The sequence below is a fragment of the Macaca thibetana genome, chromosome 10 (genome assembly GCF_024542745.1).
Source record: "Macaca thibetana thibetana isolate TM-01 chromosome 10, ASM2454274v1, whole genome shotgun sequence".
NCBI lineage: Eukaryota > Metazoa > Chordata > Mammalia > Primates > Cercopithecidae > Macaca > Macaca thibetana.
This window is the reverse complement of record NC_065587.1, coordinates 89,283,186-89,301,511: the sequence shown is the minus strand read 5'-3', so window position 1 is coordinate 89,301,511 and position 18,326 is coordinate 89,283,186. Positions and strand designations below refer to the sequence as shown.

The 18,326-nt window shown below is 38.9% G+C and overlaps 1 protein-coding gene across 4 annotated transcripts in view; it reads left to right on the top strand.

Annotated features, from left to right (window-relative positions):
* Nucleotides 1–18,326, top strand: part of RALGAPA2 (Ral GTPase activating protein catalytic subunit alpha 2) — a 321,485-nt gene that overhangs the window by 86,545 nt on the left and 216,614 nt on the right. For all 4 annotated transcript variants that reach the window (XM_050745426.1, XM_050745427.1, XM_050745428.1 and 1 more), the window contains exons 11-14: nt 3,015–3,182; nt 4,248–4,385; nt 8,105–8,253; nt 12,881–12,992. In XM_050745426.1, coding sequence (XP_050601383.1) covers nt 3,015–3,182; nt 4,248–4,385; nt 8,105–8,253; nt 12,881–12,992 — 567 coding nt within the window. The remainder of the gene's footprint in view (nt 1–3,014; nt 3,183–4,247; nt 4,386–8,104; nt 8,254–12,880; nt 12,993–18,326) is intronic.

Sequence of the window (18,326 nt, the reverse complement as noted above, 5' to 3'; positions counted from 1 at the left end):
AAGGTCCAATAGGTGTTCACCTCTCCTCTGGCTGCATTATTATTTGCTTACTGTTCTGCCACTTTTGGAAGAGTATCCTACTCTGATTGTGGATTTTTTTTTGAAAGCCTATCAGTTTTTGATATATTTTTGGCAAAATTATTAGTTGCAATACAAATTTAGAATTAGTTTATATTCCTTTGAATTGAATGTTGTCATTAAGAAGTTTCTGTCTTCATCTCTAGTAATGGTTTTCTGGAGGAGGGGCACAAAGTCTTATCTTGTCTATTTTTAATACAGCTCTACCAGTTTTCTTTTGGCTAGTGTTTGTGTGGTATATCTTTTGCTAACTGTTTACTCTCAGCCTCCTCTGTTCATAAGTTTTGGATGTCTTCTTATAAATTACAGCTAAGTCCTTTAAATAGATTTTTAAATTAAATCTTACAATCTTTGTCTTTTGATTGGATCATTATTCATTACATTTAACATAGCAACTGCTATTAGGTTTTAGTCGGCTGTCTTCTTACTTTCTAGTTGTATTGGACCTTCCAGCTCATTGTTTTTAATATCCTATTTTTCTTCTCAAATTAAATGAGTTTTACAGTCATTTGTACTTACTTTAATAGTTAACACATGCATTCCTAACATGAATGCTAGCATTAATTCCAACTTTTACCGTCAGTACACGTTAGCTCTATTTACTCCTCAGTTTATATGCCATTGTTATTATTATGAGTATATAATATGTAGATGTTATCCCTTTCAGAACCACTGTAAAGTTTGTTTCATCCAGTTTTATTCTTTTTATTCATATATATTTTCATAAATATGTTTTATTCATTTAAATTTATCCACATTCTCTTTTTATTGCTTTTTATTGCTTCCCAAATCTCTGACCAGGGAAAATTTCCCTTCTATCTAAAGAATAAGTTTTAATATTTCTCTTAGCTCAGGTCTCCTGGTAACAAATTTCTCATCTGAAGATGTCTGTATTTTGCTTTCGTTTTAGAAGTATTTTATTTCTGGGTGTCAGATTCTACACTGGCAGCCCTCTGCACATGAATCTTTTGTTCCATTGTTTCTTGGCTTCCATTATTTCTTTGAGAAGTCATAGAAAGTCATGTGGCTGCTCCTTTGGAGGAAATATGTCTTTTTTCTTCTGGCTGCTTTTAAGATTTTTCTGATTATCTTTGGTTTTCAGCAGTTTTACCTGTAATATACTTCATATTTATCCTTGTTTTTCTTTGTGCTTCTTAAATCTAGGGATTGATATATTTAACCCATTTTGGCTAAATTCTCAGCCACTCTTTCCTCAAACATTGTTTCTTCCTGCCATCTTTTTTTTTCCTCTTTTTTTTCCTGCATCTCCAGTCATTCATTGGATAACCTATTCATTGTATTTTATCTTTCTTATCTGTCTTCTGATTTATCCATTCTTTTATGTCTTCATAGTTTGTTCTAGATATTTTCTTCTGATTTTTCTTCCAGTTTTCTCTTTAGCTGTGTCCATTCTGTCCAACCCATATACTCTGAGTTTTTAATTTGAGTTATTTTATTTTTAAATCCCATTACTTTGGCTTTTGATACCATGATTATCTCGATATTGATATATTACATGAACCTTTGTTAAAGTGAGTTCTGCCTGTAACTGGATCCTGTGGCTTGAACCTTAAGGGCAGTATTAAAACAATCCCAGCAACTTGAGACCAAGACCTGGATTTGTGGCTAACTTTGTAACCCTGGAAGAATATCTCTGGTGCTGTAAGCCTCAGTATCCTCATCTGTGACATGAAAGCATCTGAGTATGGGGTACCTCTCCCTCTTGTTCCCCTCAAATATGGAAAGAGTTCTTAAAACTGATAAGCAAAAAGCAAATGCATTTCTCCTTTAAATTCTTTAACATTATTGGAATCTTCTCACATTAAATCAAAACTGCTGTATGGAGATGTGTAAGGGAATTCCTTAATGTTAAAAAGTTCTTATAAATATGCACAATGCTACAACTTTGCCATAGGCTCTTGTTAACATTGATAGCTGAACTCCTTAGTAACCTGATAAATGTGAAACAATTGTTTCTCAAAAAAATAATAATAACAAAAAAGGAAAGAAGGAAGGGAAAGGAAGAAGGACAAAAGCAAAGAAAAGGAGAAAAAAAAAAGAAACAGAAGTCCTGATTTGTAACAGATGCTGACTTCTGTGGTAGAACCACTCCCACTGTGGCTGATTCAGGCCAACACCATGACATCAGTGAACATGGAGATGAGAAGAGGTGGGCACAACTGGTTGCCACTGGCTGTACTAGTATGTACCTTCTAACCTATTTCTGATTTGTTGGGAAAAGGTCCAGGTTGTGCATTATAATTATGTTTTGTAGCCAATTGAAAGATTTCTGTAGGTATGATTTGGTGATTTGGTTATTTTTGTAGACAAATTATTCAGAATATAAAAGTTTTTTTTTCTTTTTTCTTTTTTCTTTTCTTTTTTTTTTTTTTTTTTTTTTTTTTTTTTTTTTTTTTTTTTTATTGAGACTGAGTCTCACTCTGTTGCCCACGCTGGAGTGCAGTGGTACAACCTTGACTCACTGCAACCTCCACCTCCTGGTTTCAAGTGATTCTCTTGCCTCAGCCTCCTGAGTAGCTGGGATTACAGGTGCATGCCACCACCCTCAGCTACTTTTTGTATTTTTAGTAGAGATGGGGTTTCGCCATGTTGGCCAGGTTGGTCTCAAACTCCTGACCTCATGATCCACCTGCCTTGGCCTCCCAAAGTGTTAGGATTACAGGTGTGAGCTACCACGCCCAGCCTATAAAAGTTATTTTTAACGCCACTTTTTAGGGCTCTCTTACGAGAATGTCTTTGTTTCTGCTGGTAAGTTTGGTGTGCACAAAGATTTGTGGCCCTTTGTAGTATATTTATAAGCTATGTGTTCCAAAGGAAAGTGAAATAAGTGATGGTCATTGGAAATGTCCGTGATGCTGCCCTATACTGATCTGAGTTTGTTTGTAGTTAAAGGGAGTTTTCTCTTTTCCTTTCAGGCATTTTTGTTGCCTTCCTGTGAGATAGCTGTAACAAGAAAAGTAGTTCAAGTGTACAGAAAGTGGATTCTCCAGGACAAACCTGTGTTCATGGAGGAGCCAGATAGAAAAGATGTTGCCCAAGAAGATGCTGAAAAATTAGGATTTTCTGAGACTGATAGCAAGGAGGTAATTTTTTTCACTTGTCTTTTGAGTTGAGGGTAAATATATTTCAGTAAAGTATACTTGCTCAGTCAAGAGTCTTGTCAATGGGACAAAGGCTTCCTTTTATCCCATCTGATACTTCTGAGTTGCCAGGTTCTGTGAGGGTCTGCCTTAGAGAGTAGCTTCTGTACTCCCATTCTAGATTGGCAGTCATCTCCTACAACTCTAGCCAGGGCCATCTGCGTGTTGCATCTTTGTTAGTCTCTATCGCAGGAGAGTTGTTTAATAAACCATCATATTTTACATGTCTCTTTGTGAGACTAAAAAAATCACTGCCTTCTCCTTGACTTGTTTAAATAAATATCATTTGGAGAAACTAAATTGAGAATGTTTGGGCAGACTTTTCTTGTGCAGTGGCCTGTACCAGGAGCAGCTGGGTGTTACCCTTGTGAAAGGAGTAACCAAACAGCAATGTCCCTTTGCTTTAAGCCTCGCTGAGTGCTGGCCTCCTGGAGGGACCGCTGCCCATGTTAGATAAAGCTATAGGTTGGATAAATCCAAAATGACAGAGTGGAATATCTTCCTGAAACGAAAGAAACTTAAGTGATACTTATATTTCTGGCATACTATTATGAAATTAATTTAAAATGTTTAAAGTTTCTCACTAGAGGCATATCACTTTAAAATATCTGTGTTAATTCCATAATTTTAATTTTTCAATATTGGTGAAATCATTTTAATAACTACCATGAGATCTAAATGAATATGCTACATATCATTTATCACTTATTTTAAAGCAAATTATCACTCATTTTAAAGGTCTATATTCCATGCTCACTCAGTCATTGGACAAACAGAACTCATTCTTTCAGCACATACTAAGTGCTGAGCACTATTTTAGGTGTTGACCATTGAGTGGGGAGCACTCTACCTCCTAGAACCTATTTTCATGTGAATCCTGGTGAGTTTAAGGAATTAATTATGCCAACTAAATATAACTTAGTTTATATAATATAATTATATTTATAGTTAAATGTAAGTTAAACATGTGCATCTTCTACTCTGTTAATGGATCATTATCTTCTGAAGGCCTCGTCTGAAAGTTCTGGTCATAAACGATCTTCCAGTTGGGGACGCACGTACTCCTTCACAAGTGCAATGAGCAGAGGGTGTGTGACAGAGGAGGAAAATACAAATGTGAAAGCTGGCGTCCAGGCTTTGTTGCAGGTATGTGGCTGGCCAGAACATGAAGACCCTTCCACCGCCTACAGCTGGAGCCATTTTGTCTTTTTATTTATTGGGGATAATGTCATATAAATATGGTGGTATTTGTAGCCATCTGTTAGTAAACAATAAACAGCAGTTTAATTAGTTATTAAATTCTTATTCTGAGTTCTCTTTCTAATTCCTACCCACAATTTACAAAAATTTTTTTCTAGTCAAAGAAGACATAAGAACTGATTGCAGTCTTTTTGAGATTATTATATAGTGAATGTGAAATGACTGAGATTTAAATCTTTAAATTATCTTCCAAACACACATGAATAGTTATCTGGGCTCTTAATTTGCAAGACAAGCTTGGTGATTATAAAATCTTATAAGTAATATTCCTCTTAAAATTGGCTGTGTTTACAAAGAAAAATGACTGATGTAGTTTTTAGATTTTTTTTTTTATTATACTTTATGTTCTAGGGTACATGTGCACAACGTGCAGGTTTGTTACATATGTATACATGTGCCATGTTGGTGTGCTGCACCCATTAACTCGTCATTTACATTAGGTATATCTCCTAATGCTATCCCTCCCCTCTCTTCCCACCCCACAACAGGCCCCAGTGTGTGATGTTCCCCTTCCTGTGTCCAAGTGTTCTCACTGTTCAGTTCCCACCTATGAGTGAGAACATGCAGTGTTTGGTTTTCTGTTCTTGCGGTAGTTTGCTGAGAATGATGGTTTCCAGCTGCATCCATGTGCCTACAAAGGACATGAACTCATCCTTTTTTATGGCTGCATAGTATTCCATGGTGTATATGTGTCACATTTTCTTAATCCAGTCTATCATTGATGGACATTTGGGTTGGTTCCAAGTCTTTGCTGTTGTGAATAGTGCCGCAATAAACATACGTGTGCATGTGTCTTTAAGGCAGCATGATTTATAATCCTTTGGGTATATACTGAGTAATGGGATGGCTAGGTCAAATGGTATTTCTAGTTCTAGATCCTTGAGGAATTGCCACACTGTTTTGAATGAATATATGAAGTAGAACTGACACCATTTGAGAACATTTGAAAGAGCAACTTTGGATCATTATTTAACCTCCCTAGAGCTCAGGATTTTACCTCAAAAATGGGAATTGGGAGATTTCCTCTCAGGTCTCATGTAGCTTGAAGAGTAAGTGAAAATACAGGGTGCCTCTCATTCCCCGCTCACTGCGCCCTCACCCACCACCCTTCACTTCATCCACGTTTGGAGATGTATCACTTAGGCCTCCCATGTAGAGGCCAGGTGTGGAGTCTGGGGAAAGTCTGGGAATGACATGCATGTTTCTAGTTTTCTGTCATCTGTTGATAGGATTCGTTTTCGTGGTATCCTTTTTGTTTTCAAGTGAATTAGCAGTTTAATGTACCATACTGATGAATTTTCTCACTTTGCATTGAAAACCCACACATAATTTTGAAGTTAACTTAAAAAAGTTGAGATAATTTCACTTGTGCATCTTTTGGTGTAGCTCATAAATATGACCTGCATCCCCATCAGAGAAACACTTGCAGGAGTCCTTGCCCTTTGTCCCTCAGTAGCTCCGTCTTTTAGCTAAGGGGATCTCCAGCAACAGTCTGTGGTGGTTGCAGGTGCCAGTGATCTCCTGGGTTCAAAAGAGTGCTTTTTATTTTCTGAAAGGATGAGTTACATCTACAGTAAGTCCTCACTAATGTCATCAATGGGTTCTCGGAAATGGTGACTTTAAACGAAGTGAGTACAGCAGGTCTTTGAGTAACATGGTTTGATTCAACATCATTTCATCATAATGCATCATTTCATCATAATGTTCGTGAGAAAATAATTTTCTTTTATATTTTGCTTAAAGTCATCATTTGCAACAACCTATCAATGACGTTAAATGAGGACTTACTGTCCTTGCCTGAACTGAGAAAAAACAATTTCTATTTTATTATATATAGTGCTACAGTTAAAAAAAGCATTTACTTTGGATTTAAATAGTTAGTTTTGTTCTTGTATCTAATACCTTGGTCCTTTACTTTGTTTATTAAGAAAAAGGGCCAAATGGAGGTTTGATAAGATAGTTATTTTCTTTTTTTTCTCCAACTGTGTCTCAGATGTTCAAGAGATAGTAGTTTTCTATAGTTGCTTTTGACAAGTGCACTCTGGACATACTAATTTAGTTTATTTTTACCTTAACTGATGCCAGCACATTAATAAGAAATACTCATGCAGTACCTTTGATGTTTTGTAAAAAGTAAAAGTATATAAAGACTCCTTACATGGGAATGTGCAAAAAGTTTTTAATTCGCATTCAAGAAGCCAAATATATTGAATTAAAAGGATCTGTGTTGCAGTATATCATCTGTGGCATACTTCTTTCAAAAACAGAACCACTAAAACTGCTGTAATCAAAAAGCTCTTTGTTTTTGTTTTTCTTACTCAAAGACTAGTAAATTCTTCATGACTGAAGTTATCATCATCAACTATATTATAGTGCTTATTTAGTGATTTTTCTTAGAAAATTGGGACATAATACCTTTTAATCTTACTAAGATAACTTTAAAGGCTGTGAATATTTTAGTTCACCCACTTGACTTTTGATGTGAATTTTAATTTGGTCAGATTGTACATTTATTTTGATACAACACTTTAAAGAATTTTATTTATAAATGAGCTAGAGAAGCTCCTTCATCCTTTGAGTTTGTGTTGTTGAACACAAAGGAGATGTAAGAGGGAATGTACTAAGTATATGGAGCAGGTCCGTCCTCATACCAGATTGACAACTTAGAATATCTGCAGATGATGGGACACTGGTGTCAACTGTATAAATGGAAACGCACCATTATTTTGCTGTAGTGACTCAAAGCAGTAATAGTATGTGATATCCTGGATCAGCGCTTCTCACATTTTTCTGCTGAGATACCCCAGATGGTAGAGAACAGTGAACTTGTATGCTAAAGGTCTGAGGCAGAGGGTAGAGTAGTTGGCTGATTTTCTGAATTGTTTTTGAAATGTCAGCTTTTAACCTTAAGAATTCACTTAGATTTTGTATGCTACTGCATAATATATCTTTCATATTTAAAAAAATAGGCTCCTGGAAGACGTGTGATGTCAATGGCTTCGTCTGTTTCTGGGCACTTCACAGCTGCTTGAGGTTCTTATGCCTGTTGAGTGGTGCTGTCCATTGCTCCTGTCAGCAAGGAGTTCATGCTCTGGGAGACTCAATAAGAATCACATAGTTCTGTCTGACCACTGTCTGGCCATCTGTCCTCTTCTCCTCCCATTTCCCCACTAAAGTTTCTCATTCGTATGCAACAATCTTACTTTTTCCCCTTGTTTTCCTTTTTTTGTTGAGGGGTTGTCGAAAAGAAGTCTTCAAAAGCTTTTCTGACTCATAAAATTTCTGTAGTTGCAATATTAATATGTAATAGTGATTTTTTTATTTTCCCCTAGGGAAAGGCTTTTCAGGTGTCTCAGTATTTAAGTGATTCTAAAGGGTGAACTAAAAAAAATTTTGCATATGTGTTGGTACCACTTGCCTTAATGAATTTTTGCCTTATTGTGAATTTATATGTTGGTACCACTTGCGTTATTGAAATAGAATCTTTTGGAAATAACTGAAAAGTGATTTCATTGGTAGAGTGAAATTAATATCATCTTTAAGCAAAATTTATTCAAATGTTTATGTTCAGTTATATTTTCTAATGTAAAATTGTTGATTTTAAGGTATTTTTGACGAACTCTGCAAACGTCTTTTTGTTGGAACCGTGTGCTGAAGTTCCTGTGCTCTTGAAAGAACAAGTTGATGCTTGTAAAGCTGTTTTGATTATTTTTAGGCGCATGATAATGGAGCTTACAATGAATAAAAAGACATGGTGAGTTTCTGTCAAATTAATTAGTATTGTAAAACAGATGTTTCTGTTTTTCAACATCATTACAATGTTAAGGCTTGCATTTGTTTAATGTTTTTACAAAGTTAACGACAAAATGTCTTTTGTAACAGTTTCTGTGAATTATGAAGAAGGTAGTTATCCAGTACTTTGATAGATCAATTATTTTCATTATATTTTTTAAAAATGTCCTTGAACAATAAGTATTTTACTTAATAGTGGATTTTTCCTTTTAAACTTTCATCAAACGTAGTTTTGTGGAAAAGCAGCAACTAGTGTCTTATAATATTCATCATAAGCTCAGGAGAGTTTGTTAATTGCCCTGAAATGCTGTCAGCTGATTTTTATTGCTTCTAACTTGATGTTTTAAATTCATTTTGGAAAAACAATTATTTTAAATGATAAATTATCAGAGACTAAATACATAGTGCAGTCAAAAATCTGATCCTGTTATTAAAACTACAACAACGTTTTTTTCCTTTTCATCATTGTTTTTGTTTGATGTTTTTATTTATAATGTCCCTATAGGTAAACAATGCATTAGATTTTTTTTTCCTGCTCTTCTCTTTTTTTCCTGCTTTTCTCTTATTTGAAAGTCATCAGCCGGGTGCGGTAGCTCACGCCTGTAATCCCAGCACTTTGGGAGGCTGAGGTGGGTGGATCACCTGAGGTCAGGAGTTCGAGACCAGCCTGCCTAACATGGCGAAACCCCATCTCTCCTAAAAATGCAAAAAATTAGCCAGGTGTGGTGGCAGGTGCCTGTGATCCTAGCTACTCGAGAGGCTGAGACAGGAGAATCACTTGAACCCGGAAGGCGGAGGTTGCAGTGAGATTGCGCCATTGCTCTCCAGCCTAGGTGACAGAGTGAGACTTTGTCTCAAAAAAAAAAAAAGTCCTCACTTTACTCCATCTGATGAGGTATTTTCAGTGATGCTCAGAAACAGACCAGAAAGCCTCACAGTCACTTTCCATTTCTTCCTCTTCTCCTCGTGTCATCAGCCTCTCACTTCTGCCTTTAAAATGCTCCTCAAGCCTGTCCTTTGCATGTTCCCTCTCATTCCACTGCCGCCCTTGTGCAATCAAGCTGCCCACCCCAGCATCTCCCTAGGTGATCTTCTGCCTTGGTTCTCAGTCCTTGGAGGCCCTGCAGACCAGTGGCACCTTTCCTACCTGAAACCAGAGGGGTCCTCTGCCCATGTCTGCGTTCTGGAGGCCCTTGAGTCAGCAGGAAAGGGGCTTTGGAAAGTGTCTGCAGTTGGTAGGAAAGCGTGGACACGAGGTCTGATCGGAAAGGAACTGCAGGCCACCAAGTCCAATTCTTTTGCTTCAAAGATGAGGGAAGGGTGGACTCAAGAATCCTGGTGTGCAGAAAGTTCACAAGTACAGAAACCACAGGCATCAAAATGATATTATGATGTAGATTCCAACGTCATCTTTCCCAGACTTCTAAACTTAGCACTATTTGCCAAGTTAAGAAATTGTTAAAACTGGAAATATTACAGTGATGCACAATATGATATAAACAAAGTTAAATTCCACGTCAGTAATATTGACAATAATGAGAAATGCTGGTATATGCTTTCAACTGAAATATCTGTTCCTGAATACCATAGTTTTATCAACATCATTTAAAATGTTTTTCTCCTTTGAAAACTTCCTGAGTTTTGTATACTACTGTATCAGCAGTTTTTGGATCTTTTTTGATAATATTTTTATTTTGATGAAAATTCTAGGAAATAAAATTAAGCAATTCTGTTCTGACTTTTACTAATTCATAGATTCCTAGGTGAAAGTATAGAAAAGAAAAATTGTAGAAATCGATGAAAATAGTTAACGGGAAAATGGTCAATAGAGCATAGAAAGGAATGTGAGCAGTTTCTCTAACAGATTTTCTTGTGTATTTAAGTACCAGATAATCCCTTGCCTCCCATCCCTCTTTCCTTCCTCACTCCTTCTTCTCCCCTCTCTCCTTACCTCCTTTTCTTCCATCTAATAAATAACTATCGAGCATCTACTGTGAGAATATAGTGGTGAACTATGTAGACAAGGTCCCTGCCCTCATGAGGTTACATCCTCATAGGACCGAGAGACATTAAAAACCTAGAAGCAATTTCAGAGAGTCTGAAGTACTGAGAAGAACAGTGAAGGTTGGAAAGGGAAAAGAGTCCTGAATTGGGTGTGTGTTGCTTGGCATGGATAGAGGGAGAGTTATTTCCGTCAGCTGTCAGAGAAGGCCTTCCTGAGCAGAGCCCTGAGTGAAGGGAAGGAGGAGCCTTGGGGGGAGGTCTAAGGGAAGGGCATTCCTGGTAGAAAGAGCAGCAGATGCAAAAGCCCTGATGGGAGAAAAGGCAAAAAAAAAAAAAAAAAGTGGCTTGTTTAAGGAAGGACAAGATGATGGCCAGTGTGGTGGAGTGGATGGAGTGAGAGGGGAGGAGGCAGGGGGCAGGCCAGGGCCAGGTTTCTTGGGGCCCTGCAGACCAAAGGAAGGACACCAGCTACCTCCCTGTGTGTCTGCAAGATTGTGACATAATACAATTTATGCTTCTGAAAGGCCCCTGTGGCTGCTGGAGAACATGCAGTACAGTGCCATAGATGATGGTGGCTGAGACCGGGGCTGTAGCCAGGGAACTGTAAGAAGTGGTCCTGAAATAGGGAATAACTGGTATGTAAATGAGTTGAAATGTCACCTGTATGAGGAGATGGAGATCAGGTAAATAATGAAGAATGTAGGAAAACCCTCACTCCTGTGTTGGACCCAAGGATGACACACATGCCTGATTCCATGTACTCCAACAGAAGTTTATTACACTCTTTGAGCAGTTCTCCTTGGAGAAGTCAGTGCTTCACAAAATAGAAAGGAACAAGCAGTTGTCAAAACTGGCAGCTTTGGCAGGTCGTGCATCTTTCTACTGTTAGGAAAGATTTTTCCAAACCATAGTTTTTCCACCCTTGCTTTCTTCTAGAAGACTCTGCATGCCTTTCCAAGCTTTCATAGGTTCAGCAATCAAATTGACTGTGTTTTTGTCAGTCATTGCTTTGATCACATTTGTAGCTTTTGATAGCAGTTGCCATGATCAAGGCTTTACTTGAAACTTATGATGTCTGTTGTTCTCATCACATTCTCATGATGGGTCTGTAACTAGTTGTGTGCAAGGGATTGTTTTTCATTGTCTTATGCATCATGTAACATGAATGGGCAGTGGTGATACTAGGTGCTGCCCTTCTCTTCCCTGGCGACAGGGACCTGGGTAGCCTGAATGTGGTGAGCGACAAGCTGTCCCCCAGCACTGTGCCATTTCTTCTCCCAGTTCTCTTCAAAGTCACCGTTGTACTTCATGCGTGTGTGCCCAGAAGATAGTCCTTCCTCTTCTGTGCTTCCAGAATCCATAGGCAGAGAATAGGAATACATGGGCAAGTAGCATGGAGTGCAGTGAGAATGTATACCAACAGATGACTCTGGGGACCAAAATCAAATGGGGCCAGCTACAAAGAGGGCAGGAAATCCCCACAGGTGATTTTACTGTGAGGAATTTTATGAGGTTCAGCATATTGTTAGGAGAAAATGCTATTCTGATATGCAGAGATATGAGAAAAGTATACAGGAACTATGATTTAGAGATCTCATCTGATTACTTTGTCCTATTCTCAGTTTTATTACTAAAGAGCAGTAAAGCCAAGGAGAAGGTATTAAAGATTAGATGAATGGTTAGCATGTGAAACCTGAAAGGAACCAGTGATTTCCCTCGAGGAACAAATGCACCTCTGTTACATAATGTGTTCTGTGTTCCCATGGAATCTAGGGGAAGAAAAAGTGAGCAGATACTCTGATATGAGCAATATAACTTAGGTGTAAGGAAGAAAAATGTCTTTTGGCTGTTCTGAATAACTTATTATTGTAATTAGCAGTGTTAGGCTGTCTCTATGCTGTTTTATAGTCTTCAAAGTCCTTTTACGTAAAACCTTCTGTGAGAGACTATAACAAATGCTGGCACATTGGAACTGAGCTGCAGTGATGGCATTTGTCTCAGTTGTGCCCTGTAGCGCAGAGTCAGGATCTTCCAGGCATGAGCACTGTGCCTGTAAGTGTCCTGTAATGCAAACCCCTCCTGCCTGTGAGAGTACTGTGGCATTCCACCATACCAAGATACTGACTGTGTGTGTCCCCAAAATAAAGGGCAGAAAGTCAACTTAACTTCCTGTTGCAAAGATAGGGAGACCTTACAGGTCGAGTAAAACAGCGGATAGCAAAATTAAAGAGTGCTGCATACGCTCCAGTAGGTTTTCACTGAGTGCCTTTAAGGTGTTGGCACAGTTGGAGAAGACAGTCTTGCCTCCCTTTTTGCAAGGGGAGAAAATCAGGCTGGAATGTTATGTTTTATCCTGCCTGTTTGTGTGGACATGGGAGGCATATTTTTAAAACCATTGTAACATAAGGGAGCTTATTTTGGTAAAATGTGATATTCGTTATGTAATTGGCATCTGGACTTTAATAGTTTCGAGTAATACGTAATTATCAATGTTGCTGAATTCTTAAGAGAATTTCTGGTACCTATAAGTTAAAGTACTTTGGAGACATGATTATTAATATGAGCTTTTATTTTGGGTGGACCAGGGAACAGATGTTGCAAATACTACTCAGGATAACAGAAGCTGTCATGCAGAAGCCAAAGGATAAACAAATAAAGGACTTGTTTGCCCAGAGCTTGGCAGGGTTACTATTTAGGGTAAGTCTTTTTTATTAAAACACTGCAAATGCAAGAAGTCAATCAGATTTTATAGCAAACTAGTTTTAATCATTGAGAATTTTAACAATAATGTTAAATTTAAATTTCTAGAAATTTTTCTTCTTAGCTTTGTCCTGAAGGTTATGATCTATTCTTTACAATTAGTGCTGGGCTTTTAGGCTTTTCTCCCTTTCTGCCACCTCCTTCCTCTTTTGATTTGCTCAAGGGTGGTAGGAATTAGGAAGCTCTGATTGGCTTGGTGGAAGGCTCGGTAGATTTGGAGAGGTAAAGAATGAACGGAAGCATGGGAATGGGATAAAAATTTGAGAGCCATCAGTGTGTTGGGAAATTGTATTTAAAACCACAGAATGGGCTTACCTAGAGAGGACAGTGTCCACAGGTGATGGAAGAGATGCTGAGAAAGGGTGACCAGTGAGCGAGGAGGAAAACCAGAGGAGTGTGTGTCCTGGGTGCCTGGGGATGAGTAATTGGGTAGGAGGAGAGCAGCCAGTTGACCATGGGCTTTGACAGATGTAGTTGGTTGAGAATGTTCTATGGGATGAGGCCCACCTGGAGTAGATGGAGGAGAAGATGAGAGCTGGGCAGTGGAGGTTGCAAGCGTAGTTAAGGCTTTGCAGAGTTTGATGTGGAAAGGAAGAGGAAAAGGGGAGCTAGCTGAAGTCGGTGGCATACATGGTGGGCGAGGTTTAAGGTGGGTGGTACTAAAGTATGTTTGCTCACCAATGGGATGGTCCAGTGAGGGAGGACAAGATGGTCTTGGGGAGACAGAGGATAACTGTAGAAGTGAAGTCCCGGATATGGTGGGGGGCTGGGCCGGTCTTTGATGCCTGTGCTTCTTGCATCTCATGTGGTGAGCAGGTGAAGACCAAGAGCAGGCTGATACCTGGTGAGCTGCCTGGGGAAGAGGATGTGCCAGAGGGTTCTGAGCATGGCAGCCTACTCTGACATTGCTAATATTTATGAGGACCTTAGAGTTTATGAAGCATTACTGAAAGAGAAGAGTGTGAAAGGGCTCTGGAAAAATGCGACATTCTACATAAATAAAGGTATTAGTACAGTGGGTAGACTTGACTTTGGATAATTACATAGGTGATTCTTTTGCATATGTCCAGCTTTGCTCTGCTGATGCCTGGAGGGTGGTACTGACCACTGCTTTGCTGCCTGCCTGGACATATGGACACTGTACACTTTGCCCTCTCAGCGAAGTGTCTCACTGTTGGCACCCTTTCGAGCTCCGTGTCCTGGACCTGGGCTGCCAAGTGGACATGAGCTGAAGCCAGTCTCACGCTGGCAGGTGCTTGGGCCTTATTCTCACCAATTGCCTGGCTCTGCATCTGTTTTGTGTGTTGGAATTAGAGATCTTGTCACAGAATTAAACAAGTATCTATTCTGGGGTTTGGGGTTTTTTTTTTTGTTTGGTTGGTTTTGGTCTTTGGGGGAAAAAAAAAACTCCCCCCATGTAATGGAGAAAACCTTCTCAGATATTACTTCCCTCCTCAGTTGGCCTGACTTCCCCGAAGCTCAGTTGACCTGACTTCCCTGTAGCTTAGTTTTGAGTTCATGACTATTAATGATTTTGATGTTGTTATTATTTTGGCAGTTTTTAGGTAGATCGAGAAGGATGCTTAAATTAAGAACTAACCATATGGCTGGGCATGGTGTCTTACACCTGTAATCCCAGCACTTTGGGAGGCTGAGGCAGGAGGATTGCTTGAGCCCAAGAATTCAAAACCAGCCTGGGCAATAGAGTGAGACCCTGTCTCTACAAAAAATTAAAAAAACATTAGCCGGCCATAGTGGCATGCACCTGAAGTTTCAGTTACTCGTGAGCTGAGGTGGGAAGATTGCTTGAACCTAGGAGGTTGAGGCTATAAGCGAGCTATGATTGCACCCCTGTACTGCAGCCTAGTCAAAAGAGCAAGACCCTGTCTCAAAAAAAAAAAAAAAAAAAAAACCTACCATAAAAAATAGTGAAGAGAGGATGAGCTTTTTGGTGTTAGGCAGATTGTGGTTCTGATCTCAGCTCTGCTACTCCCTGGCTATGTGGCCATGAGCACATGACTTTAGCTTTCTGAGTGTCTTCCCTAATCTGTCACAATCAGGAAAGGACTTCTTCCTACCCTGCAGGGTTGTCATGAGAATCAGAGTGGTCCCATTGGGATTTGTGATCTTCTGTTGACCTCCCACATTCTTATGGGAGGTGCAAGAGGCAAGAATAGTAAGGGTCCGGACTTACCGGGCTATCTGGTGTCTGATGTCTATTGGGCATCATCGTGGTCCCATACTGTCATTAAGACGTGCTATCTAATTAGTATTCATTTGATCATGTGGACTGTCTAAAATGGCCAATTGATTTTTTTTGAAAAATTTAGAACAAGGAGACTTAAAAAAGACAGGACATTTTAAAGTTTTTATTACCCTTTTTATCTTTTTCTAGTTCTTCTTCTTGTGTTTGTTTTTTTTATCTGTCAGTAGATAACCTGGGCCACCAAATTTTCTTTAAGTGATGATTGAATTTGACTTAGTTTTAAATATTTACCAAATAATGATGATCACCTTATTGCCCTAAGTGATGTTTTAATTCATTATCAATGCTAAATATGACCTTATGCTTGACGTTCTGATGGTATATCAGGAAACTATGGTCCTGCTCTTTGTAATATGAGCCATTAAAGTTATGCCATCCCCTTTAATGTGCTGATAGAGTGAAGTAGGAAGTGGTTGGTTAGCAAATGTTCATTAAGAAAAGGAGTGATTTATTAGCTAAGGTGTTTTAAAAATACATCGTGTACCAAAATGTATCTGATAAGACATCAAATTTCAGTGCTGAAGGAACCTTGGAGAAGCTCTTATGCAACTCTTATTTTTAATGAGAAATGTGACTACAGAAAGGCCAAGTAACTTTCCTAGGTCACAAACCAGGGTAGTTCAGGCTGTTTGTTTCCATGTTCCTTTTAGAAAATGGTAATTGATCAGAAGGACACCCTGCCTTCATGTCCACAGGTGCCACCACTCACCACCCAACTGTATTTTACAAGTTTACCATTTTGCTCTGTGCAAGTGTTGTCAGTTGTGAATTATGATGATAATTCAACAGGTCTGCATACGTTTGTAATATTTGCTAAGTTGATTTTATAAACTGCAAGAAGTCATTCTGCACTTGTTTCATAATTAGTTAATAAAGTGAAGCCATTTTAAGATCCCCAGTATAGAGCATCTCATTACACCAAGACATCTGCTGTTATCCATGAAACTGACACTATATCCGAATGTGAGTCTGAGTCCTGATAACATTATCAGTCTCTACTTTCTTACTCGGCTCAGATTATACTTATTGATGTAATATTTAATTTTATTTTATGGCAATGTCCTCAAATTCATCTTGAAAGCAGGGGTATAAAAATTAATAGAAGATGGCATTGTAGTCATAATAAAAATATTTAATAAAGATAATAAAATTATTTTATTTTCTTTCATATTTTTAGTTTTACAAAATTCATACATGTTAGAATCAGATTTTAAATATAAGTGGTTAATATCTTGTTTTTTATATAATTAACTACTTTAGTCCTACTTTAACATTTTTATTTTTTTAAAAAGTAGTAGCAGCCGGGCACGGTGGCTCACACCTATAATCCCAGCACTTTGGGAGACCGAGGCGTGCGGATCATGAGGTCAGGAGATTGAGACCATCCTGGCTAACATGGTGAATCCCCGTCTCTACTAAAAATACAAATAAATAGATAAATAAAATAAAATTAGCCAGGCATTGTGGCGGGCACCTGTAGTCTCAGCTACTTGGGAGGCTGAGGCAGGAGAATGACATGAACCCGGGAGGCGGAGTTTGCAGTGAGCCAAGATCGCGCCACTGCACTCCAGGCTGAGCGACAGAGTGGGACTCCGTCTCCAAAAAAAAAAAAAAAGAAAAAAAAAGTGGTAAACACAAATCGAAACAGAGAACACGTGTGTTACAGAAGGACCACTTTAAATAAGATTTTCCAAGTGGTCAGAACAGGCCTGCCTGATTTTACAGACTGATTTCTGTTTATCAAAGTTTTCCTGTGTCTATGTTAAAGAATAAATTCCATTAAAAAATCTATATATAATTTGGGGAAAAAAATTAAGAAGTGAACTCACCTACACAAAGAAGAATTCCTGACAAGAGTGGGAGCCTATTTGCATCTGGGTTGAGCCCATGCAAATACAAGCTGGCATCTTAACAAGTGCATTTATCTTTGACAACTGACTACAGGACTTACACAGACTTTGGGTATAAGGATTCCTTTTCACAAGCTTAGGAAAGCATTTTGTGGCTCATTTGAGATGCACTTGGCTATGTAGAGGCACTTCTTTCAGGGAAGATATATTTGGATTTGAATTTTAAAGGATGGTGAATATTTTGGCAGAGGTAAGGAATGGGGCAATTTTAAGGGAAGGAAATATCCAGGATATAGGCATAATTGTCTCATAGGGCTGTCCATGTGACCAGTTGTAGTGCTGTGGATTGTAAGACTTGGGGCAGACACTGATAAGTGAATAGACTGTGAAGGAAAGGTGTGATAGGTGTATTGATGGAGGGGAAATGCAGGGACCTGGAGGACACTTCCTGCCGACTGGGAGGTGGTGGTGGGGAGATAGTCAAGGATACCTTCTTGGAGGAAGTGATGTACAAATTTTGACCTGAGAAATGATGGGGAGTTATACAGAAACAAAAAGGAGGAAAGAGAGGGAAGGAAGAGTATGTGCAAAGGCCAGTTGCAAGAGCGAGCAGGTAGAGGAACTGGGAGAATGTCAGTGGAAGAAATTGAATACCTTTTACTATTATGCTGTAAGATAGGTGCCTGAGGGTTGTGTAAGTAGCACTGTCTAGTACCTAGGTAGATAGATCAGGAAACCAGTAAAGAGGTCTAAACTGGACATGGAGATTCAGAAGTCAGCAGCACACAGAGGATAACTGGAGCCATAGGAATGGAGCCAAAACCCAGGCAGAAGGTGGAAGTGACCTCAGAAAGGGAAGATCCAGAGCAGTCTGTTGCCTGGGGGATGAGGAAGTGGAGATGGAGTAGATGTGGAACATTCTTTCAAGAAGTTTGGCTGTGAAAGTGGAAGGAAAAAGACTGTAGCTAGACGGGGGAATCTGGGTTCAAGGGAATTTTTTCTTTTAAGATGAGGAAGAATTTGGAGCATATTTAAATGCTGAAGAGAAAGAGCTGGGGAAGTGGGGTTGGCTGGAGATTAAAGGAGAGGGGTAGTTGAGAGGCATGAAGGTCCAGAGCATAAGGGGGCACAAGGATAGTAGATCAGGGGCCCCTC